General features: G+C 35.2%; 1 protein-coding gene across 2 annotated transcripts in view; it reads right to left on the reverse strand.

Annotated features, from left to right (window-relative positions):
• The window catches only part of TMEM135 (transmembrane protein 135), a 209,177-nt gene that overhangs the window by 60,095 nt on the left and 123,011 nt on the right, over window positions 1-26,071 (reverse strand). For both annotated transcript variants that reach the window (XM_072969032.1, XM_072969031.1), the window contains one exon: window positions 8,999-9,045. In XM_072969032.1, coding sequence (XP_072825133.1) covers window positions 8,999-9,045 — 47 coding nt within the window. The remainder of the gene's footprint in view (window positions 1-8,998; window positions 9,046-26,071) is intronic.

The following is a 26,071-nucleotide window of genomic DNA, read 5'->3' on the forward strand; positions in this document are numbered from 1 at the left end:
ATTTGGGCTAATGCAACAGATCTCCTAATAATATTTAGCCATAAAGTGGTATTCAGGTTAAGAATGAGTAATAAATTTAATTCAAAGAAGTTTTTAATTTCAGGCATCACTTTAAAAGACCCCTATTAAAAGACTTTCATTTAAGAGAAAGGAAGCTGATGTGGAATCAGGAGTTGGCCCACACCTCAGGGGAGCAAGCAGGTCTCCAAGTCAATTTTTGTAACAGACACCTGAAATATTAACCCACTCATCAGAAAGTTAAAAAGCCCTTGCCAGCTGTCTTAGCTCAAGCTGTTATAACAAAACACCATAGACAAGGTGACTTACGAACAACAAAAATTGATTTCTCACAGTTCTGGAGGCTGAGAAGTCAAGGTGCTAGCAGATTTGGTGTCTGGTGAGGACCCACTTCTTGACTTGACGGCCGCCTTCTCACTGTAACCTCATTTGGTGGAAGGGGCAAGGGCGCTCCTTCAGGCCTCTTTTATAAGGCGCCAATTTCATTTATGAGGGTTCTGCCCTCATGATTTACTCACATCCCAAAGGCCCCTATCATCTGAAACCACCACCCTGGGTTAGGATTTCAACATACGAATTGTGGGAGGACCGGAACATTTAGACCATAGCACTAATTTTATAATTTACCAAGAAGATGATATACTAGCAAATTCTGGGAAATACTGCTGTATAACTACACCAAAGATACACAAAAATGAAAATTTAAATGCAAATGGCCACTCCAGCCAAATATAACAGGCCTCCTCTCACCCCACTGCTTCTACTAATCATTTCCTCTTTTTTATTCCTCCTCTTCTCCATTGCTCCCACCCTCTACAGGCAAGAGGTGAAACAGAGTCCACTATGTCAAAAACAGGGTCAAGTGCATGGCCACTGCTTGGCTATGAAAAGATGGAAAAGTGCTTGCAGATACTTTTAAGAATCACTGTGGCTTTACTTACTTGAGTTACATTATGATGCAATGTGATGCCTAGGGAGATCTGGAACATGGAAGGGAAAAGATACCTTGTTTGGTTCCATTCTTTACCCATTTTAACCTGCTAAGATTTTTAAATCCAGTTTTCAACGGATAGACTAGCAACTAGTTGAAAGTAACAGTGGCAATAGGAAGGCAGGTGGGCAAACCTCGCTGCCTTGGGAAATCGAGGCCAATACATTCCTCCTCCTCACTCTGCTGTCCTCCCCCACACACAGTGCCCATCCACCGGAGACCTCCCACATCCCTTCTTCTCTAGTCCCACTCACTGTGCTGCCCCAATGTCCCTCTAGTCAGAATGGCATCAGGGTCAGGAAGAGACGGAGAAGAAGAAAGAAAAAGGAAGAAGAGAGAAAGGAAAGCTCCAGTTTAAACCAGAATCACAATTCCTTGGCTCTTTCATTTGCAGGATGACCCTGTTTCAGTTTATTCCGTTTGTATCCATTCTCCGCCTAAGAACTCCAGTTCTGTCCTCTGTCCCCTCACTTGTCATCCCCTGTGCTCCGAACTCTTGCTCCAAACCTGGGACTCCGTGCAGTAGCTCAAAAACTGGATAATTCCCAGTTCTTCTGCTTTAACTTCTAACACATTGAACATAAACATATTTTCCCAAAGAATTATTTATTTTTATAGTACCACTGGCATATACTCCAACTACATTTTATGGATTCATTTATTGGTTAAATAACTTTTAAGGAATGGCTTGGAAACACAAATACCGTTGAAAAATTCTCTTCTTATGGGACTATCTTGTTCTAAATTCTCACAGCCATAGGGAGACTTTCATGGATGAAAAATTTTAAATGAAAGAAGACAAGTAGCTTGCTAAGGGCCACAGAATTATTACATGGTAGAGCTAACACCCAAAGTCTGTTCTGTGTGGCACCAAAGAATGTGTAATTTCTATTATACCACAGAACCTCCTAAAATACATCTATGTTTTTCATTAAGTCAATGAAAATTTTGAAAAGCTAAAAATGTTTACTTCTAATCATTAAATGTTTTAAACTCAGTGTCATTCATTCAAACATTTACTGAGTACGCTTCTACCCAAAACTCCATCTAGTAATAATCACCAAAGCTAAAAAACTATTACTGACATCATCAGGGGAAAAAAAGTGTCTAAATTATTTAAGAGTTCACCATGGCCGTTAGAAATTTATCATGATTTATTATTTTTCTTACCCATGAATATCTGATTTGCTGAGACTTCTGAAAAGGTAACAGATTTTTAAGACCAAGAAGAATTTCTTGTTGCTCAAAAACAAAAATGTTTTATTGAAAAATTCTTTGTTAGCATATTCTATGAGGTGTCATTTTTAAAACAAAAATATTTTCACTTATCATAACTACTAAGGAATAGACTGATTTTATAGGAAGAATTATTGTTCGGTCAATAATATAAATACAACTGTAGGGTTGGAACAAATCACTTCTTTCTCATGACACAATTATTGTTGCTATTAAAAATTCTAGCTAAACTCTAGCTTCCAGATTAAATAAAAAATAAATAAGACTATATGGGGCCAACCTGACTTAATTTAATAATGCTAACAGTGGTTAAAACTGCACTGGGTCAGAAGTGTACAATAGGCTATTAGTATAAAAAAAGATAAACATAATTGTGGCTCGTCTTTTATTTTCATTGCAAACCACCATCCTGATTCACAAAGAGGCTCCTATGTCCACTGGAACCTCAGAACCAGAATAAGCCTACTGGCAATGAATGATAACAGGATGTTAATGGTATAAACTTTTTACTGATCTAATAACATTTGAATGCCATCCATTTCTTGAACTTTGACATCAGTGAAAAGGAACAAAATATTTACAATTATAAAAACCACCTAAAATACCAATTTTATTCATAAAACAAAAGACTTTCAACAAATTTTTGAAAGGCAACTGACCACTTCAGACCTGACTGTGTCCCATTAAGTCCTTTCTTTAATAGCTGCACTTTAAGTTCAGACTATTTCTCCATACAGTATTTCTTTTTGTCTTCTAAAATCAGTAAACATTTTTATATGGTAAAAAAAATATTTTTGAGCAATTTCTTTATCTAGGCCCAAGTACCTCAAAGGTTAACAGGCAAAAAGTGAAAACAGATTTGGCACAACTTTCATCCATAGATGGAGCACATTCACCAAACAGGCAGAACAATTTTCTACCCCCCCCCCAGAAAAAGTCAGATTACGGTCATGTGACCTGGTAGTAAGCTTTGCCTTCTCAGGGAAGTGATGTGCAACATTTATGAACCTTTGTTTCCTCACCTTTTCCATCTGCTCTGAAGAAAGCAAAAGTCCTGGCAATGTCTATACTTTCTCTCTCCACAGAACAGATTGTGTATTTTGGTAAGCTGACAGAAGTACCTTGCTTCACCTGCATGTCTCCTGAGGAATACTGGCTTCACAAGTCCATGTCGACTCTTATTAAAAACTTACCTTTTAAGAATGACAATGAAGTTAGGAAGCCAAAGGCATTAGATTTTGTTATTTCCTACCTCTTCTATACATCTGTCCTCTTTTGCTTAAACTATGTGTCCAAGGCCTTCAAACGGAGCTTCAATTTCCTCTTACTCATTTACCATGATCTCTCCCCCGTAAGCAGGTTGAACAATCCAGCCATCCTTGTTGACATTTTGGACTGACTGTTAGACCGTTTCTCTTCTCTTTCCCATTCCCCAACTTGTCAAGCTCTCCTGCTTGTGCAACATTCTTTTATCCACTTAAACTTTTTCATAATCTAGTCTCTCTTGTCTAAGTAAATAAAGAAGGAATACAAAAGGAAAACCCTTAATCCTATAATAACTTGTCCTGTCTTTCTCATCTCAAACTTTTGAGTTTATTACATTCATTCTACTTCCCCATCTTACAGTTCTTATATTTTCTTTAATTTATTTTTTAAAAAAATTCCCAACTTAAGAAATAACTGACAAATATAATTGTATACATTTAAAGTATACATGTCACATTTATTTCTCAATCTACCACTGCAACTCAACTCCAGAAATTTCTCCAACAGGTTACCACTGACCACCAGACTGCTAGAGCAAATGAACACTTTTAACTCTTACCTTACTGGATATATCTACCACATTAACACTAAACACAATTTCATTCCTCAAATTCCCTACTTTAATTAACTTCCTTTCTTAGCTTAAAAACAAGTCACTACTCTTAACTCTATTTTTGCTAAGATGATCACTGTGCTAGGTAGGTGCTATTAGCCCAATGGTTTTTCACACTACTGGTTGTTACCAATTAGTGGGTCAAAACAGCTTTTTCAATAAATGAAATCAATTAGGACAGAAAATATCCAAATGGGTTACTTGTAGTAAGGTTAAGTATTATTCTGGGAAATGTATGTGCGTGTGTGTATATTCACAGTATGAAACGTAGTCCTTATTTTAGGTAACGTCCCCAAAAGCTGGAAAGACATTGCTTCTTATGTCATCCCCACAACCCTAACTATGAGGTCCATATGGCAATCTACACTTTTTAATAATGAAGAAATTGAGGTACACAGAAGTTGTATAGTTAATTTGTCCAAAGTCAAACAGCTAGTATGACAATCAAGAATAGTCTCTATTTACCTCCTGAACTCCACACAAATAAATATCTGTATTTCTTTATGTGAATGTCCTAAAAGCAACTGTCTCAGTATCAGCAAAACCTGTACGCAATTTCCATGCATTTTCTAATTTGCTCACCTTCCAGTATTTTGCTCTTCCTCACCCCAGCAGCAATCCTACCCTAGATAAATCCACTCTTCATCATGATTCTCAGTCATGTCCTCACCGTTTCTCTCCTCAGTCACTGCAACAATGTCCTCCCATTCCCTCATTCCCTGTTATTAAGCCCCCTCGAAACTCCCAACTCATTCTCTGCACTGCTGGAAGTAATCTCTTTGAAATAAAAACGTAATTATTTAGGGCAAACTCTCCCAAACTTGAAGTAAAACCTTTAGACTCCAAATGTGATATCTAATTTTCTAGACTGGATTTTTATGGTAATTTTAGGCAACACTTTAAAAAAAAATAGAACCTAATTGATATTTAAAGGATTTTTATTAAAATCAGTAAATGGCTAAAAGACCCAGATCAAAAGTTCTTTACTTGCTAAGTTATTTCAAAGATACTAATTTAAGTTCATGTAAACAGATTCAAGGGCGATCACAAATGTCTTTCACTTTAGAACTACAGGTTGTCCGGCCAGTAAATAGTGTTCATTTTCTTAAGATTAAAAACAAAACAAAACAAAAACAAAAACAAAAAAACCTACATCCATATGTTGAGACTAATGAAATAGTTTATTACTTGTGCCTTCACAGAACGGCACAAATTCATCAGACACCAGGCATCAACAGTTTCTAAATATGTATAAAACACAACAATAAACTTTAATTCTCACTGGTTCTAACTAAAAATCCATTGCTTTCCAAAGTTTATAGCAGATTAAGGTCTATCTGTTGTGAATCACCCGTATATAGTCTGCAGATTATCTGCTTTGACAACAAGTCTGAGCCTTTCAATCTACGTGTTCAAACAAGCTGTCAGACTCAGTGCTGCCTTTGCACAGGCAAATGGAAAGAATTTCTAGCTAGGTACACGCTAAGACGGGATCAAAGCTGTCAAAATATGCTTTATGATACTATTTTAAATTTAATTATTTAAAGAAAATGTAGGTGAACTGTTTCATTTTCCTAAAATATTAGTGTTCTTATCACACAGATAGCTAGTGATGAAAAGAAAACCAATAAAATAAGGTTTAAAGGTGCTGCATGTTTCATTGTTTTTTGTGAGCAGGATTAGGTGTAATAGCTTCGGTGTAGAATCTGTGTTATTGTTGATTTTTCTTTTGTTTCTGAATTAAAACAAAAAAAGCTAGTGGTTCAAAAGAAATTCATTTCTTTTCTCCATATGACCATTGGGAAGATCCCAAGCTAGCCTGAATCGGTAATTATGATGAATCCTTTAACTCAAAAAAAACTTAGGTTGCTTTACCCATAAACACAGAGTTGGAAGTAAAGAAATATTTTAAAGCGATGCATTAGACAAAATATTCTATCAGGTTTTCAGCCATGACTTCTGCTTGGCCTGAATTGACAGTGATAGATATGCCCTAAGGCAAAGTGATGAGAATAACATACAAAACAATAAAATGCTTAAACAAAGGAGGCAGAACCATTGTGGAGAGTGCCCATGGGGTTGTACAGAGCTCCTGCTTCTTTCTCAACACTCTTCAAAATACTGTACCCCAATTCCTAACAGAATCCATAGCATGTGTTGGTACCAAGACACAGCCGGGTGGCTAGACAGCCAGCCTACTAGCTAAGAACTAGTCCAAACTAGAACTCTTTGTTCACAAATTACCTTCCCTCCACCCAACCCTCTGAAGTGTTCCCAGGATTCCATAATTATAAGCCTTATTTCTGGTGTACAGATTAAAAATCAAGATCACCAGGTATGAGATAATGTATGTGAAAAGAACTATATAAAATAACTATTAAGAGCTATTCAAAAGTAAGATATTTTCATCACACATTTTAATAACCATGGTTTCAATACTATGAACATTGTGTTGCTTTTTAAGTAGGTTCATAGGAAAACCATCACATCCTATGTCACTTGTAGAAAATACTTAAGGAACTACTTCTTCAAGTTCTTTCTTTAAAAAAACAAAATTGACACATTTTCTCTCTATTGAAAGAGGGTCTCATTTCCCTTTTCCCCCCATTTATAGGGTAAGGGTAGGATAAAAACACAAGATTACTCACTTCTAACATAAAATGTTTCCCTTACCCTCTTCTCAAAAAAGGTTACCATGAATGAAGTCACAGGGACAACATCATTTGAAATTTACTTATCTAATTTTATGCAACTAGAATTAAAATAACTGTTAATAAGTGGAATAAATGTGTCCTCAAATATCTATATTTATAATAAAATTGAATTTTAAAATAAAATATTCTAATGCAATTGGACTTGCTAACTGCTGACTTTCTTGTTCATTCCGAACACATGTGAGGCTTCAGACAAACACATAACATTGTTTTCTTTGGTTGTAGTACTTTATAAATAGTTTTATTTTACCATTTACCAAACCTCTTTTGTTGAGTTATGCAAACTAACTCCTGCCAAGAACACTAGGAATTTGGTGATAGTGCTTCTTTTTGGAGAAAAACAACCCTTTCCTCAGAAAATTGAAAATGTTTATCTTGGCACTAAAACCTTGTATTGAGCCTTCTGGAAAGTATTTTAAATTGTTGTTTTTAACCTAGACTTTGTGACTGAAACAGGAAAAGGTTCCGTAGCTCTGCACCAAAATACATATTTATAGGGTTGATTTTCTTTCTACACCAAAAATACTAGGTTTATGGCAGCCGTTTTAAAAGCACAGTTTGCTAGGACCACGCTAAAGATTGGGCATTATCACTATAGTCAACATACAAGTCATTTTTTAAACCTCAAAAACTTCTATGACTAAGAAATGCTAAATGTTGATCAAATATGCTGTCTTTAAGTGCTATCTCAGGAAGGACTGTTGCTTTATTTAATTATCTGCTCTGCTGGGAATTTTCTCTCACACACACACACACACACACATTTTACTTGAACTTGTATTTTCCTCCTGTGCATGTCAACACAGGATTCTCGCATTAGGTTTGCTTTATCTTCAGACTAGACAGAACATAAAGATAAACCATGTGAACTTTCTGCAATATTGTCGTAATAATGTGCCTGAATACAATTAAGAAGTTTTTGGAAACTGATGAAATGAAATAGTCATCGTTCTTAATTCTCCTACCACACCCCTAAATTCTTAAAATACATGAAAGAGACCACAGGAGTTGTAAGGTGTATATGAAGGTATACTAAAAATGGTAGGTCAAACAGCTTCACAAAGACATCCAGAGAGCTGCAATGATTTTTTTTAGTCACTAACTGACATAAAATACTATGCACCCCATTATGAGTAAGACCTCCCCACCTTGAAATTTCATCCATTTTTCCCCTTCTAATAGCCCGACTGTCCCTTTATAAGAATAATTACAGCAACATAATTTTACATTTACATACATTTTTGATAAAGTCAAAAGAAGTTAAAATTGTTATCATTGTGCTTATCAAATATTTATTAGAATGTTCTGGCAGGAAATCACTTGTTTAAAAATTCTGGTATGATTGAATTGTCCTACTTAGGTTCATAAAAAAGATAAAGATGTCTACCAGATATATCTTACTAAAATCCGTAATTGCCTTCGTCAATCAAGTGCAAATTTTAATTTTAAAAGCCTAGCATTTCCTGCTGTGACTGAATTCTGCCTATTTCCAGAAAAACCAAGGAGGAATGTATTCAAGTGAGTGTAATAAGAGTGAAACAAATAGGGATTACTCACTGGAACTGAAGATTATGAAGGAGCAGACTCTTCCTAGTCAAAACTCCAGTTCCCTGCTGTTGTGGTTATGTAACTATGACAGACATCATTTTTATTGGCATTAAAATCTTGAGCCATCCTAACACTCCCCCACATTCCTCAATCTCAGTGCCAATGAACAATACAACTCTGACATTATGGACTAACCCAACGACAGTGACTAGTGTGCAAGGTTACTTTCACAGAAGACTTAGGTTAAGCACTACCATCACATTTTTCTCATTTAAATTTGAAATGTTGATTATTTTATAAGGAGAGTGAAGAATATCTAAAATCAGGTCCACAACAAACAAAACTTCACTTCTCAGGACCTGAGGAGTATTCATTTACATATCTATCTCTCCAAGGTGAACTTTTATAAGCATAGTGTGAAAAAAATCAAATCTTCCTTCTCTCTCTCTACTTACTAAGGGGCAGTGACTTAAATCTGACCACTCTAGAGAACAGAACAGAACAAAAACTCATGACACTTTTGGAGAATAATTTAGAAAACATTTTAGTTACACAGTTGATTTTAAAATTACAAAGGAAGAGTATTTTTCTATCAAAATAAATAGGACATACCTGAAAAAGAACATGTACATGGCAGCTGTGATGCAGAACAAAAGGACCTGTAACAAGGAGAAAATACATTACTTACAAAAGAACACTGACATCATCATTGGTGTGTCTTACAAAAGCAAAATACCCACTATTAAATCTCGTGCCTGAAACAATTTAAAGATGTGCAAACTAGTCATACACATATCACATTTTGTACCTTTCAAATAAACCATGTTAAGACTATGATTTGTATATTTATACACATACACAAATAAAATTGTATAAAATTATATAATATGTATGTGTGTATATAGGCTGGGTAGAGGATAACAGAATTCAAAAAGGAACAGCCAATTTTTAAAATTATGTCTAAGAATGCCTGAAGAAGCAAGCAGTCTAAAAACAAAGGCAATGGCTTTTATATAATGAAGTCAGGAAAAAAAAAAAACCCCATAAAGCTTATTAACTATTACATCAAGATGACCAAATTTTCTTTTAATATAAAATACAGTCCAGTTGTCAACCAATTCTAATCAATAAGGAAAGCTCCTAAAAATATAAGCATCCTGTATGGGATATAGACTCATTATAAAAAAAAAATTCCTCTAAAAGCAAGCATCAAAACACAACAAGTCTGGATTAAAGAAGCTCCCCTAAAACATATACTGAACAAAACATACTAAGATTTACATGGAAAGAATCCAAAACCCAAGTCCTGACCAAAAGTGTAGTTATGCCAACAAAGTGAATTTCCATAAAACTGTTTTAAATCAGTAAAACAGAAGTTGTAAAACGTGTTCTTGTGCCAACAGTAGCAGCATAAGTCGAACGTAAGGATTATCAATGGCCTCATGTCATAGACAAATGACAAAGGAACAATCTTCAACTGTTAAAGACTGACCACAAGGAATCACAAAAACAAAAATGATACAAAATACTGTTTAGCTATTTCCAACACAATTTCTAGTCAATTTAAAGAAAATACAGTAGTTGTGCTATTATAAATCAAGCTTGTTTGCCACCTTTGCTTAAGATAAGCATTATAACTATAACAGGAATGATTCAGAAATACATAAACCTACTACCCAAAAGAGGATGGGAATCACACTCCCTGATTTCAACCTATGTCAAAGCTGTAGTAATCAAAACAGTATGGCATTGGCATGAAAACAGAATAGACGAATGAAATAGGATGATAAATAATAATAAAATAATAGATAATAAAAAATAAAATAATAAATAATAGAATAAAAATAATAAATAATAAAACTCCTAAAAGAAAACAGGCAGTAAGTTCTTTGACACAGGTCATGGTGATTTTAAAAAATCTGATACCAAAAGCAAAAGCAACAAAAGCAAACACTACATCAAACTAAAAAGTTTCTGCACAGCAAAGGAAACCATCAACAAAACCAAATCTTTCACTCAGAATGTTGCTGTGCTCTAACCTCAGATGCTAAGCCTATCTGTGCTCATATTAAACTAATAATTATCTTTACAAATAATACATTTGAAACTGGGTAAGAATACAATGTTTAAGAACTGAAGCTCTGGAGTAGGCAGATACAGGTTTGAATCTAGGTTTGTGTGACTTCCAATGCTTTTTACAATTTCCCTAAGCTTTAGATCCCTTATCTGTAAAGTGAGGATATTACCTCACTTTGAATTGTTGGGAAGATTAAATGAGACAATACTTGCAAAAGGTCTCAGGCATTCAACAGATTGTTTTTATTTTGTTTTGTTATTCACAGAAGTGACCTAGATATATAAACCTCTTCTAGAGAGAAGTCCAGAAAAAACGTTGTTTTAAAACAGGCAGACCTTTTGAAATCTCTCAAATCACCAATATTTGGAGCTTACTTTTTTATACAGCAGAGATTTAAGAGACGAAAATCTGTGCAAGCAGTGGAAACATCTAAGGGATATTAAAATACAAATGATCAACTCATTCTAGAAATATTTAGGACATCTACTATGTGCCAGGCACGGTTCTAGAGTGTCTACAAGAGTACACAAAATGGACAAAGCCCTTGTCCTCATGGAACTTATCTTCTAGGGAGGTGAGAGAAGATACTAAAAGAAAACAGTACGTTAGGCAGTGATAGGCGTTCTGGAGCAAAACAAAGCAGGATAAGGAAATAAAAAGCAGGAGAGCAGGGGTGGTGGTTTCATACAAAGTGGTCAAGGAAGCAGAGACTTGTTAGAGACACTGAGGAGATGAGGGACAAGCAAGGGGACTGTGTCAACAGAATCCCTGGAAAAATTATGAATTTTATTAAGAAAGATGTTCAATATTATGTTAGTTAAAGATGCTAAAGAAAGGATATCATTTTTAGTAATACACTGTTTTCAAAGGTCTTCTTTAATCAATTGTGCTACTTTGTTAAACACTGTAACTTCAACAAAGTGCTTTTCCAAATAAATGTAAATCTGCAGTTAAGTAATAAAGAATATTTTCTGTGTTTCAAATTATAGAATTTTAGAGCTAAAAGGACCTTCAGATAGTACATTTTTTCATATTAGGAAACTGAGATCCTTAAAGGTAAGTGATACGTCTATCACCACCCTGCTAGTTGTATGTTGTATGTTGCATTTCCTCTTAAAAATATATTGGTCAAGTGATTACTCTGTATCTGCTCTACACAGAAGACATTTAAATACAATCCTAACCCTCAAGGAGCTTACAAAATACTGCTCCACAGTCCAATTCTGTAGCTACCTTTCATATGTGGCTATTAGTTCTTAATAGCATTCCTTTATTATCATTTTAATATAATCTGTAGTGATGTAACCTCTCATTCTCAATACTGGTTGTTTTTTATTCTCTTGATCAGCCTGAGTATAGATTTATTAATTGCATTGATTTTATCAAGAAATGAGCTTTTGTTTAATTGATTTAATCTATCTTTTTTGTTTTCCACAGGTCATTGATTTCAATTTAATCTTTATTGACTCCTCTTTTTCTGTTTGCTCTGGTTTTATTTTTCCGGTTTCTTAACAGTAGAAATTTACACCACTGATTTAAGTTTTTTTTTCAATATAGGTATATAATGCTATAAATTTCCCCCTAAGATCCAGTGTATCCTACTAATTTTAATAAAGTTGGTAATTCATTTCTGCTCCATTCAAAAAACCTTCTAATTTTGCTTTTGCTCACTTCTACGATCCACGGCTCCATAGAAGTGTGCTATTTGGTTTCCAAATATTTGGGGATTTTCAGTTACCTTTCTGTTTTTACCAACCTCTTATTTAATTCTATTATGGTCAGAAAATACTTTTTATGATTTGATTACTTCTAAATTTTTCAAAACTTATTTTATTTTCCACATTTGGTAAATATCCCGTATGCATTTTCAAAGAATGTGAATTCTACTGTTGCTGGGCAGAGGGATATACAAATGTCAGTTGAGTCAAGCTGGCTGACAGTGTTGTTCCAATCTTCTAAATCCTTACTGACTTTTTGTCTACCTGTTCAATTATTAAGAGAAAGTATCAGAATATCCTGTTGTGACTGTGGAGTTGTCTCCACAATCTCTCCTTGCAGTTCCATCAGTTTTTCCTTGGTATATTTTGAAGCTGTTACTAGAGACATAAAAATAAACATTTAGAATTATGTCTACTTTACGATGAGATTATCTTTTTCATCTCTGATGATATTCTTTGCTCTGAAATCTATTTTATCTGATACTAAGTAACTCCCGCTTTCTTTTGATTACTGTTACTTTTCCACTCTTTTATTTTTAACTGATTGGGTCTTTATATTTGAAGTTCATTGCCTGTAGGCAATGTACTGTTGTTTCTACTTTTTTATCCTATCTGAAAATCTCCACCTCTTTATTGGCATATTTAGATTGTCTACATTTAACATGATTATTGGTGAGTTGAGAATTAAATCTATCATTTTGCTGTTTATTTTTCTATGGTTGCTTATTTGTTTCTTCTTTCTTCCTTTCTTCTAATTGACTCACTATTTTTTATGATTCCATTTTCTCTCTTTTGTTGGCTTCTTTGTTTAGAGTATAGTAGACATCCTTAAATTGACAGTCTCTATTCAAGTGATACTATATCACTTAACATATATATATAAATATGGAATCTTATAATAACACACTTCTATTTCTCCCTTCCAGATCTTTGTGCTATTGTTGTCAACCATATGAAACCACTGTATTTTAAACATTTTTTTCTTGAAAATGTAGGCCTAAAAAAATTTTGACCTTTGTTTTGAAAGATATTCTTGCTGGTATCAATTGCTAGATTGATGGATCATTTTATTTCAGCAGCTGGCTCAGTGTCACTTTAGTTATCTTCTTACAACTTGATTGTGATGGGCCTTAGAGTAGTCTTATTCACGTTTCTTGTACTGTGGTTTCATTAAGTTTCTTAGATCTGTGGGTTTATGGTTTGCATCAAATTAAAAAACTTTTCAACTATAATTACATCAAATATATTTTCTTCTCTCTTCCCTTCGCCTTTGGGAATTCCAATTAATACACAGTACGTCACCTGAAGGTTTCCCACAACTCACTAATGCTCTTCATTTTGTAAAAAAAAAAAAAAATCTCTTGGAGCAGGGAGGCTATAGCTCAAGTGGTAGAGCGCATGCTTAGCATGCACGAGGTCCTGGTTTCATTCCCCAGTACCTCCCCCAAATAGAAATAAATAAACCTTATTACCTCCCCCTCATAAAAACAACAACAACAACAACAGAGCAAACATAGAGCAGCAACATTAAAAAAAAAAATCTCTTTACTTTCCATGCTTCATTTTGGCTCATTTCTATTGTTATGTCTTCAAGTTCACTAATATTTTCTTCTGCAATGTATAATAAGCCATTAATGCCACCCAGTAAATTTTCACCTTGCAGACTGTAATTATCATCACTAGAAACTTGATATAGATTCTTTCCCCCTGTTTTCCATGTCTCTAATTCTTCTGAAACTACAGAATTCACTTACAACAACTCTTTTTAATGTCCTTGCCTGCTAACTTTAACAGCTTTGTCAGTTTGGGTTTGGCATTAATTGACTGATAATCTCTTCATTATGGGTCAAATTTTGTTTCTTGTTGCATGCCTGGTAATTCTTATTGGGTATCAGACAATGTGAAATTTAGCTTGGTGGACATTAGATATTTTCATATTCCCTTAAATTTGGAAACAGTGATCCTTTAAGGACCTGCTTTCAAGATATTTTAGGAGGGAATGGAATCGTGCTCAGTTTAGGGCTAATTATCCCCCATTGCTGAGATAAGATATGTATACGCTACCCAATGCCACATTAATCTTGAGATTTTCCAGTCTGGCTGATAGGAACAGACACTATTCCTGCTGCTATCTGAGTGCCACGCACTCAGTTAAGTACTTCCAATCCTTTCAGGTCATTCTTTCTTTGACCTGGGGTATTTTCCTCATGTACGTGCCCTAATCAGCACTAAACTGAAAACTTTCTTCTCCGGGCTTCAGTGAACTCCATCCAGCATGGTCTCTCATTCTCCACTCTGTTTCTTCAAGTGAGAAAGTCTACTCGAGACTTTGTCTGAATGCCTCCTCTTTGATCCATGCCTGGAAACTCCCTCAAAGCAGTAAGCTAGCATAGTTTTAGGCTCATTTCATCTGTTTCCCAATTCTTAGGGATCTTTGCCCTTCAGTGCCTGGTATCTAGGATTATAAAATCATTATTTCATGTGTTTTCTCCACATTTTGGTTGTTTCAATAGGAAGGGTAAGGATTACTGTTATTATATCATGGCCAGAAGCAGACAGTGGTTATTTAAATTTAACTAAAATAAAATAATATTAAATTCAACTCCTCATCCAACTAGCCATAGTTTATGTAATCAGTGGCCCCCATTTGGCAGTGGATACTATAATGGACAAGCAGATACAGAGTATCTCCGTAAGTACAAAAAGTTCTATTAGACCTGTCTGGCTAGTGCATAACATTTTCACTGTGCATCATGATAATGTTATGTAGCACTTAACTTATTCTAACTTTGGCAGTAAAGTATGCATTTGCACACATTTATTTTTATACTTTATACTTGTATGTCTAAATCAACATAAAAAATAATATCGCAATTTACTCATTTGTAGAAACAATATTATCTATTACATGTAGTGAAAAGATTAAATGAGATAACATACATAAAGCCTAACAGAGTGACTAGTACATCATAGATGCTCAAGAAATGGTAACTACTGACAAGAAATAATTTCTCTGTAATTCCCTTCCATTTCACCATTGCACAATATACCTAAATAAGATATGCAAATTTGAAATTGTCACTTTCACTTAAGAAGCCAGTTACAAAAGACCATGTGCTGTATAATATCATGTATATGAAATTCCAGAATTAGACAAGTCTCCTTACTTGAAGTAGAATGGATGTCCAGAGTTAGCAGAGTAAAGGGGTGATAGTTTGCTCATGGCACAGGTTTCTTCTGAGGGTGATGAGAATGTTCCAAAATTAGATTGTATAGATAGGTACACAACTTTGTAAATATACTAAAAACACCTATGGAATTGACACTTTGGTAAATTTTATAGCATGTAAATTACATCTCAAGAGCACTTAAAACTGATTTTTTTTTACAAAGTAATATATGTACATGATAAAAACAAAAATTCAAACTGAAAGACAAAAATACAATGAAATGAAAGTTCCCTTCTATTCCAGATCTCTGGTATCCTGTCTGTGTAGAACTGTGTGTGTGTTCATTTATACATAGCTACATGCCTAAAAAAAGATATTGTTTTATACTTTTCTTTTAAATTTTACACACATACACACATACACACAAACACACATGGAAATGCTGAAGTTTATTTAAAGTCTATGAATAGAGTGGATGCAAAATATATTGGAAACCAAAGTATACTTTGTAAACCTGTATACTATTATCTCTAGAGGTAAATTCTTAGAACTGAATTTACTGTTTCAAGGGATGGGTCCATTTTTAATTTTGACACACTCCCATCAACAATATATCAAAGTAGCCAAATCCTTACATGAGCTATTTCCCTATATCCACAAAAACTGTGTTTTATCCTTGTCAATCTGATGAATGAAAGAAATGGTATTTCATGTTATAGCTGCATTCTTCTTATGAGCGAAACTGAGCTGAACAGGTTTATAAATCTTTTTATTTTCTTGGTCAGTTGTTTTAATTGCTTTTTCACATCCTCTGCCTATTTGTGGATCGTGGATCTTTTAGAAACCAATTTATTTTTGGAACTGAATATACTTATATGAAAACATAAAATTAATTTCATTATTATCTATTTGCACCAAGAATATAAGTGGGTTAAATAAAAGTAATCACATAAAGGAAAACACATAATGTACTAAACCAAAAGAACACTTTAAGCCAAGAGTGTACAGAAAGTATAACAAATAATGTGATGGTAAAGTTCATTCATCTGAAAAACACTGTTTTCTCTGGAATGACTTTTCAGGAAGTGATAGATTTACAATACACGGCTTCCTGTTACAAAGCTTACAAAACTTTCAGGGAAAAACCCTACTATGGCTGTCAGCACTATGTCATGTAGGATTATATGAAAGCTACCCCTCTCAAGGCTCTAACAAAGAAACAATATCACAATATATGAATAGTTTAGAAACCTAAAAATAACCAGAAATGTAAAAAATACGAATACAGCCTGGTAAAGAAGGCTGTTTTTACTATTTAAGTCTCAAAATGGTTAAAACACATATCCTGAAGTCATTTTAAAGTCTACTGGAGACCGAAACAGATGGTGCATTTAACAACTTCCTACAGCAGAAATCTGCTGCTTTTCTTTAACATACTCAGTTAAATGTTCTTTAGCCCTGCTCAGCGCCTTTGACCACTCCTGCTCGGACGTGTCCAAAGACAACGATGCTTTTTTTGCTGCCTGGCCTTTGTTACTCATGAGGACTGTTTTCTCCCATATTCACGGAGCCCCTTTCCTCTCGTTACACAAATAAATACTGAAACCTTGTCTCTGGAAAAGAAGCAATATATTTCTCCTTGCCCCATGAGTACTTCATCCATATTTTAGCCATGTATCCAACCACCCATTCACAAAAACTGATCTGGTATCTCTGTGTTTCTAACACTTTGTGACTGAGCAAGTCAAAAGGAGAGAGAGGCAGAGGGAAGAGCCAGACCATTAGGAGCTCGTGTGATGTCCCAGTGCAACGTAACAGACAAGAAACCACAAATTCTCACCTGCATTTCCATCTTTATTTCAGGTTCTTGCAATATTGCCAGGGTACTAGGGAATACAAAACTATATAATATTGATTCTTGTTGCCCTTATGAGGTCAGTCTAGTGAAAATGCAGACATATTAATGAATCATCCCAATACAATATGCCAGGATAGAATATTTACACTTCACCCTCCAAGAGGTACTCACCAAAACAACTGATTATATTATTATTTTAATTATTCAGTATATTTAGGCAAAGCTTTGTTGGTTGTCTGTATACCAGAAATTACTTCAAACACGAATAAGGGCAATCTCTACCTTGCCCAATTCCACACATGGACAGCTTCTTGATATACTACATGAGGTTTTGATAATGTTAGTTTCTATTTATAGCAACCATCTTTCAAAAAACTAAATAGTACTCCCATTCATACACTTTGCAAAGGCTGAACTTTAGACTCAAATAGCATTTTCGACTTTTATGAAAACATGTAACAATACATGGCCTCTTTGGGAAACCATTCTTATTGGATGAGTAAGTTACCACAATTTGCAATGTACATAATTTTGCTTTGAACACACAACAGATCTTATCATTATATTAATTTGCTTTAAATAATGCATAGTTTTAAGCAGTGTGATTCTCAAGTTAAATAGCTATGAATTGCTTTATAATTTTTAAAAATCCTTATATAATCTTACATAATATATAGTACATCTTTTTAATCTGTCCCTTTGTTTTGGAAAAGCAGTTCTGCTCACCAATTTTTTTTTTAAGTTTTCCTCACTTGACAAAATAAATACAGGAAAAGTACAAAACACCTTACAGGGAATTTAGGACCACATATGCCAGTCTATAAGTAAGGAAGAAGACTTGGGTCTCCAGATTAAGACTATGCACTTGATCAAATCACTTCTATTCTTTAAGCCTTAATTTTTTTCATCTTTCAGAGAAGTTAATCTCTAGGATCCTTCAGAACTCCAAAATTCTGTGATTCCATGAGTCAATTTTTTTCAGTGTACAACAAAAATATTTCAAAACAAACTGTTGCTAATATATGAGACAAATCTCAATGTTTGTAACCACTAAGCAAATGAAAGCATTTGCTCTGACTGAAAGGAGTGTGGGAAATTACATTAAGTACGCCAAAAACTTGCACCTAGTCTCTTCCTTGTACTGCTCACCATTCTTGATTTATAACTTCAAGGTCAGCAAACAAAGTCTGGCAAGATATTAACCTTGAAATTTTCCAGTTGTAGAAACAGTATGTTAAATAGTGGCTGGGAAGTACAGCCTATACAAAGTCCTGTCCTTTTATGGTAAGGAAGTAAGTTGTATTTTGTCTTCTATAAAAGTGAAATAATTTGAAGTATATAACCACAAAAAATTTCAGTATGTAGTAACATATACAACCTGGAAGTTACAATTCTTATTACAACACAATTTTAATTCTGCTGGCAAACTTGAAAACCATAAACAGCTCGCAATTACAACTCACTATTTAAAGGATTACAGATAAGGGTTGACATATGAAAAGAATTCAGTCTTTATTGAAATTTTAAAAGGAAATTTAATGGTCAGATAAAAACCAAGATGAGAATTCATTCACTGGATAAAATTCTCACTAGAAGTATATTCACTGAACTGGAACTATAAAAACCAGCTCAACATGATCACCGAATACCCACAGCACTTTATTTACATCTCTATCATTTTATCATGCAAAGGAAATGCAGGTTATTGCAAGTAATGGTTGGCCGATGGCTTGTATTTAAAAGTTATCAAAGATACTCAGCTGCTTGTCTTCTTTCTCATACCCATTTCTCTATTTTATGATCAATTAGCTGGTCATTAAAAGTCATTAAAAATGCAACTGAAAACAAACAAGAAAGGAAATAAACACGAAGAGGAAGAGTAAAGAGCTGAAAGAAGCCATAGGACAGTTTAAAGATGGAAATCTGGTAAAAGTAGAGTCAAAAAAAAGAAAGAAAGAAAGAAAGAAAGAAATAAAGAAAGAAAGAAAGGACCAGAGAACATGGAGAAAGAGGAAAGTAGAGGGAAAAACTAGGTAATAAACTACTACTGATTGACAGTGCCAGGCACTGTGTAAGACATTTTTAAAGCTTTACTTCTAATCCTACCAATAGCTCTTCAAGGTAGGTTTTTATCACTCCCATTTCAAAAATGAGGTAACTGGACTCAGAAAATAAGCTGTTCACCTAAAATCACAGAATATTTAAGTGGCTGAACTAAGACTCCGCTCCAGTTATCTGATTTCAAATTCAAGGCTTTCAATTATACTCGTCTGCCTCTAGAGAATTCTTAGTAACATTGATTTAGCGGCTACTGTGCTTCTGAGGTAGGAATAATTCCCTCATGCTCTATATACAACCAGTGTCTGTCGTTTAAACAGAAGGGGAGTGAGGGGAAATATTTCAGAGCTCAATACGGTAATAATTAAAGTTAACAGTGTAACAATAGCTCCACTTGCTGACATTACTGAATCCTCGGTATACGTCACATGCTGCATTAAGTGCCTGACATACATCACTGTACACAGGCCCCTAAACAGCCTTCTAGTGTAGGGGTTGTTATCCCCAGTTCAGAGAAGAGGTTTTGAGAGACACAGCGATGGAACTGAGCCAGGTTTGGCATCCAGGTGTGATTCCAAAGCCCATGAGCTGCCACGGAATTCTCTCAAGGATTTCTTTAAAGACTCCCCTTATACTGATAGGCGTATGTAGAATAGATAAACAAGATTATACTGTATAGCACAGGGAAGTATATACACGATCTTGCGGTAGCTCACAGCGAGAAAGAATGTGACAATGAATATATGTATGTTCATGTATAACTGAAAAATTGTGCTCTACACTAGAATTTGACACAACATTGTAAAATGACTATAACTCAATAAAAAATGTTAAAAAAAAACTCCCCTTAAAGAATGACAGCTTTTATAACTTTCATTCAGCTTAATTACGAAACATCTTTTCATGCACAGCAGATAAAATAGTAGTTAAGATATAGTCCCTGTGTTAAATAGCTATTTACATAATGAATCAGATTTAAGACAAGTGAAGGTGACAAAAAAATTCCATAATCCTCAAAATACCTATAAAATATTCTAGTAAAGAAAAACAGATCTAAGAAACATTTTTTAAGTTTCCAAAGTAAGTAATCTAAATATTACAAGCAAAAACTAAAAACCTTACATGTTTACATAATAATGAGGAAAAAAGGCTGCATGAGCCAGTTTTCCAATACGTTTACAGAACTGTGCAAGGGACCATTCTTTATTCTAATGCTGCCAAACATGTTACCGTTTCAATTCAGAAAAACAAAACAAAAAACGCCTCACGAGTCACTCAGCACATGGAAGATCAAGAAAGGCTTTATATGGACTCACTGCAAAGTTAAAGCTGAAAAAATATTGTGTTTTCAGCAAGGCAAAGTAGACGGGTGGCCTAAGTGAAACCTCATTATTATAAGTAGACAATTTGTAGTCAGTTATTTTCAGCCAGAGGGTGGTATTCCCATTAACTTCAAATAAGAACCAGGTTTGGCGTGATACCATGTTTTTCCCTCAGAGACATTACAAAAATAAATAAATAAGAGCTTCCAGAGAGGTCACAGCAGGGCCACATACAGACAGCACACGGCAATATGGCAGTTCAGATTTTTGTCACATGATGAAGGTAAGGAAGACCATTAGGGTGAGGGTTGTTGTAATCCTAACTAAGGTGGCCTGTAAGACAGCACTCACTCCCTGCTTCACCAAAGCACAGACAAAAGGACGACAGCTGCCCTCTAGCTGAGTTCCACGTGCGTGACGTATCCACTAAGAACCAAATCAACCGCAACACGTAATTCGCAAAAAGCCAGCCATCACCAAAGCACAGGAGGATGTATACAATCTCTCAACTGTTGTTTTAAAGACAGCATGTGTATACTTTACTCATGTATTGATATCATGGAATGTCACTTAGTTTTCCCAAATGGTATACCCTGTGCCCACATCTGCCAGTTTCGGGGCATATGTTCACTCTGAAAATCCTTGGAGAAAATCCTCCCGTGATTAGGCATGGCTTCGTCCATATCTGCCTTGGCTCTCACTGTTTCTATCCAGCTGCAGATTCCTCTCTGCATACTCAGTTCCCACTGACTACCACTTCTTTAGGCAGCAAAGGTCCAGAACTAATTTTTTTTTCCTAATGAGTATTTAAAAAAAATTCTTAAAGCCCAATGAAAGTGGACATTACAAAACGGGGGCGGGGGGGCATGAATTCGGAATCAGTTAAACTGTGGAAGACTTTTCACTTATGTCTTTCAAACTCATTCCACACACCAGACTTTTCCTTTGGAGCCTCCCCTGCTTATCACATCAAGGAAACACAATAGACCAAGGCCCCTTGGCTGTGTTAAGTAACCTGAAGAAATCTTCTGTGCTTTTTTCCCTCCCCAGTTAGCACGACAGATTCAGTATCCAGTTTATCACTAACCCATACGATGATATTGAAATATACAGTTTTTCAAAATACCCGCAAAGTATTTTAACAGTTTATAGATACAAATGATAAAAGAATAAAAAATCACTACTGATTTTTTTAAATCCAATGTCAACTTTGTTCAGTATGTAATAGATCTAGGGCAATGAGAAGAAATTTAAATGCTTATCAAATCTTGTTCCAACGGTAAAAATGAATTATGAATACAGAGAGAGAAAAACCTAGTGCAGCTGTAAAACTGAGTTTACATCCAGTATTAGCTATTAGTTATGGATTCCAAAGTGATTAAAGAGAGGAGCTTTCTAGACCGGAGGTTACAGTCACCTCCACCATGAAAAAGCCTTCTCTGCTTTGTCTTCTGGTTGCATGTGGTTAAGACCTCACAGGAAATGGGTGTATAGCCAGTTTTAAGGATGCATCTGGACCACATGACCTAAAATGCAGGCAAGGCAGTCTGTATCTGTCTAAAAGTCAAAATCCTAATTTCAGGCACCAATATCTAGGAATGTTTGTACAAACTCTTCAGCCCTTAAAAGCACATTACTCTTACACTGCTGATGTCAACATTTTGTTTGTATGGATGGATGGATGGATAGAGAGACAGGCTAGTTTATACGCACACTTCCTACCAGAGGATAGTATTCCCTGAACTTTCTAAATAAACTCAAAATAGTGTACCTGTAAATCTGAGGACAGTTTGTACTTAGAGAAATCTCCACCTTGTTTTTTCTCTCCATCTTACTTGCTTTTTTATAACGTCTGCATCTAAGAGAATGAAGAGGTCTCAGAATGAAGACTGTGATCCTCGCAGGGTATTTTAGTTCCTCAATTCTGTTCGCAACCTGGTAATCATCTACTCCTATAGAAAGCGTCATGAAAGGAATTATAAGTTTTGTTTTTTCTTCTCAATTTTTTTTTCTCCAGAAGATGTCATTAAAAGGCATGGGAAGAAATGAACAAAGGTTTTCTTAAACTTTCTCACAAGAGCATTCATAATGGTCCCACATTCTTTTTCAGTAGCACAGCTTATTTCTCCAGTACTGTTTTATGAATATATCCATATATATTAATTTTTATTTAAAAATACCAAAAACATAAATGTATATTTACTCCAGGTTCTATTCCAAAGCAGTACCTTGAAAATGCAAGTTACTGGACAGACAGACAGACACATGGAAGATAGATTTCGTGGTTAAGAACAAAAGAAACTCATTTTATTCATTCATTTAAATTACAGTCTTAAATTTTTCTTTCACTTGACTCAGATTTTTTTCAAGTGACTATTTTTAACGGTATCTTACAGTTTAGAAAGTTAGAGACTTCTCTAAACAAAATTCTATCAATCACGGCATATACAAAAACCTCCCTGGAATATTTCTAAAACACCATGTCTAAATACCACTGTTGTCTCCACCCACTAAGTTAGAATGAGATGAACAAGCAGTGTGTCAGCAGAGCAGGACAGCTCGGCATCACACGCTGGCAAGATGATTCGGAGGGAAACAGAGTAATAGCCTCAAAAATAAGTCCTCACAACACCCAGAGGACTTTGCAACTGATATGACTTGGCCTTCTCGGTCTTCAAAATTTAATTAGTAACAATAAACCAGACTAATTGGGGGTGCAAGCTGCAAAGTTCTGAAGAGTATTTCTAAATGTAATTTTCTCAGTGTATTAAACACAGGGTATGGCAAGAATGAGGCATGTGTGTATGTTCGCCAAATTTTTCACATGGAAATTCTGTCTATAACAACAAACAGTCTGATTAATATTTTAATAGGAAAGGCCCTGAGGAAAGCAGGTGGTTCCTGGTGCACACAGCCTCAGTTGTCTAGGTTATCCCATGTACACATTCCTTCATCTTAATCAAGCTGGGAGCCAAAAATATAGATTGGCATTTGTGGAAGCATGATTTCATTTTTATAAAGGAAAGAGTTTAAATGACCAGTTTTAAACGAAAGCTAAACATTAAAATATTGGTAACTACTCTGCTTCAAAATTTTCATTAGAGCTAGACTTTTACATAGAGACTTATCTGAGCAAAAAATAAATCTTGCAATTAAATATACTCAGTATTTTGTAGTGAGTATAGCATGAATGACAAGAAGAAAACTTTTTCCCTTTATCTATCACAGCAGGGTGACATCTGCATTTTATTTTAGGTTGTTATACCACTAAACTAAAAATCAGAGCAGTTTATTTATATCAACTCAATTTCAACACAAAACTATTGCCTGATTATTTCATTTTTGTATACATATGTAAATAAAATTGACAGTTAATCTTCTGACAGAGATGTGATCTCTAACCAAGTAACTGTAGACCATTCTTAGTTATTAATACTTTCCAAATTGCTGCCATTGATATTTTAATTTCCTTCTGAGTTGCTGGAGCTTATTAACTTCATATCAATGCATGTAAATATTTCTAATATCTTGTTTGAATTTTTATTTAAATAATTTTGAATAGATATTAGACAAGAACCTCATTGTCTTGCTTTAATAAAGTAGTCACATATAATCTGTGTGAACCTGTGCATAGACAACTGGTCATCTTGGAAGGCTCCTGCAGAATCACCATGAATCTCCGGCGGACAAAAAAAGATTCAGGCACTATCACCAATTAAGGAATGAGTAGCAACTCAGCATCATCAAGTGTATTCCTTTTTCAGATTACCTCGGTAACAGAGAGCAGATGTTGAAGAAACAGGGCCCAAGGGACCTCAGTCTGATGAGATCAAGAATCATTTGAGAGGACAGGCCCAGAAAGGTGGTACAGAAGCAGACCTGACAGAGCACAAGAGCAGCGGAACTGACAGTGCGACGGGCACGGCACGGAGCTGTGGAGAGTCACTGTGTCCTACGTCACGCGTTCGCCTAAGGCCAGTATCAGCTGGCCTGATCACTAGGCCCAGACAAGTCTCAAGGATGGAACGGACCACCACCTAAGTCACTCACTCAGCCAGATCCCGGAGCTTCTCGCCCAGGGCACCAGTGACATTTGGGAGTGGATCATTCTTTGTTGCTGGCAGGTAGGGAGGTGGGAGGCTGTCCTGTGCACTGTGGACATTCAGAGCGTCTCTGGCCTTTACCCACAAATGACGACAGCAAACCCCTCCCCTAGTGAGGACAATCAGACACCAACAAACATTTCTTGGAGGGTGTACAAAATTGCCCACAGCTGGAACCACTGGCCTAAAGGAAACCAAGAGATGCTTTATTTGGACCACTCATACAATCTTAGCGTAATAAAACCCTAAGAACTATCAAACCTAACCCTTTCTCTGTGACCTGAATCCCTTCTGCAATGACCATTAAAAGATCACTATTTAGTCTTGGCTTAAAAACTCTCCCAGAATGAGAAACTCTCAACTTTACCAGGGAACCAAATCCATTTTTTGGACAGTTCTATGTGAAAATTCTTCCTCCCTACTGCAATGAAATCTGCTTTTCTCTAAATTATACTTGTAACTCTTATCTTCATAGAAAACGAATCTTTCTTCTACAAAACCAGGCCTTCAAATATAATAACTTCTATACCTTGATCACATTGTAGGTCAGAAGCACCACAGACATATAAGTGATCTCAGTCAACATTTTATGTACTCAGTGGTCAAGGAGTCGCCCAAGCCATCCCATGGAGATAGAGATAAAATGGACTATCTCCCAGCACCAGACAGGTCCAGCCCTGGATCGTATACGCGTTTACAGCAACATTTATAAACGCTTTTGTTTTTTTCATTTAAGCTTTCATATCCCCCAAAATACACCTGTAACTTACGGAATAACTTATTACTTTTCTAACTATCTCTTTTTCACTTAAATAGGCAGTCAATTTCTGATAAAGTTTTTAATTAAAAAAATCTACTTCCTCATTGGTATATGGTATGCCTCCTTCAATACACTGAAAGACTTTTCATTTTGCTGTTTTACTATATTCACTGCTTTCTTAGTTATAAGTTAGTGCTTAATTTTATGTAACTTTTTTTGTGTAATTGATGCTCTGAATTTGGAGGGTGTTAAGTTCTAGAATATGTTTTTAAAGTATCTGACAAAATCAAAGCCTACAAATTTCCCACTTAGGAAATATATTCTAGAAATGGCTTAAGGCAAAAATATTTTTCTAAGCCTTAAATCATTGGTGTTTTAACTGTATAATTAACCTCGTATATCCCAAACACAGCTAGCCAACATGTCTAATCACCTAAAAGGTGGCTTTGTTTTTTAAGCCAAGAAATTCTCTGTTCAAACAAAATCAGATTTGTAAACACTATAAATAAAATAAATGAAAGCAGAAATTCTCTGCCTGAATGTAGAAATTCTCTCTATGCTTTGTCTCCCACACCACATTACACAGCAGTTCCTGGAAGCCCTGCAGAACTCTGGGAAT

Source organism: Vicugna pacos, chromosome 10, assembly GCF_048564905.1.
Source record: "Vicugna pacos chromosome 10, VicPac4, whole genome shotgun sequence".
Classification (NCBI taxonomy): Eukaryota; Metazoa; Chordata; class Mammalia; order Artiodactyla; family Camelidae; genus Vicugna; species Vicugna pacos.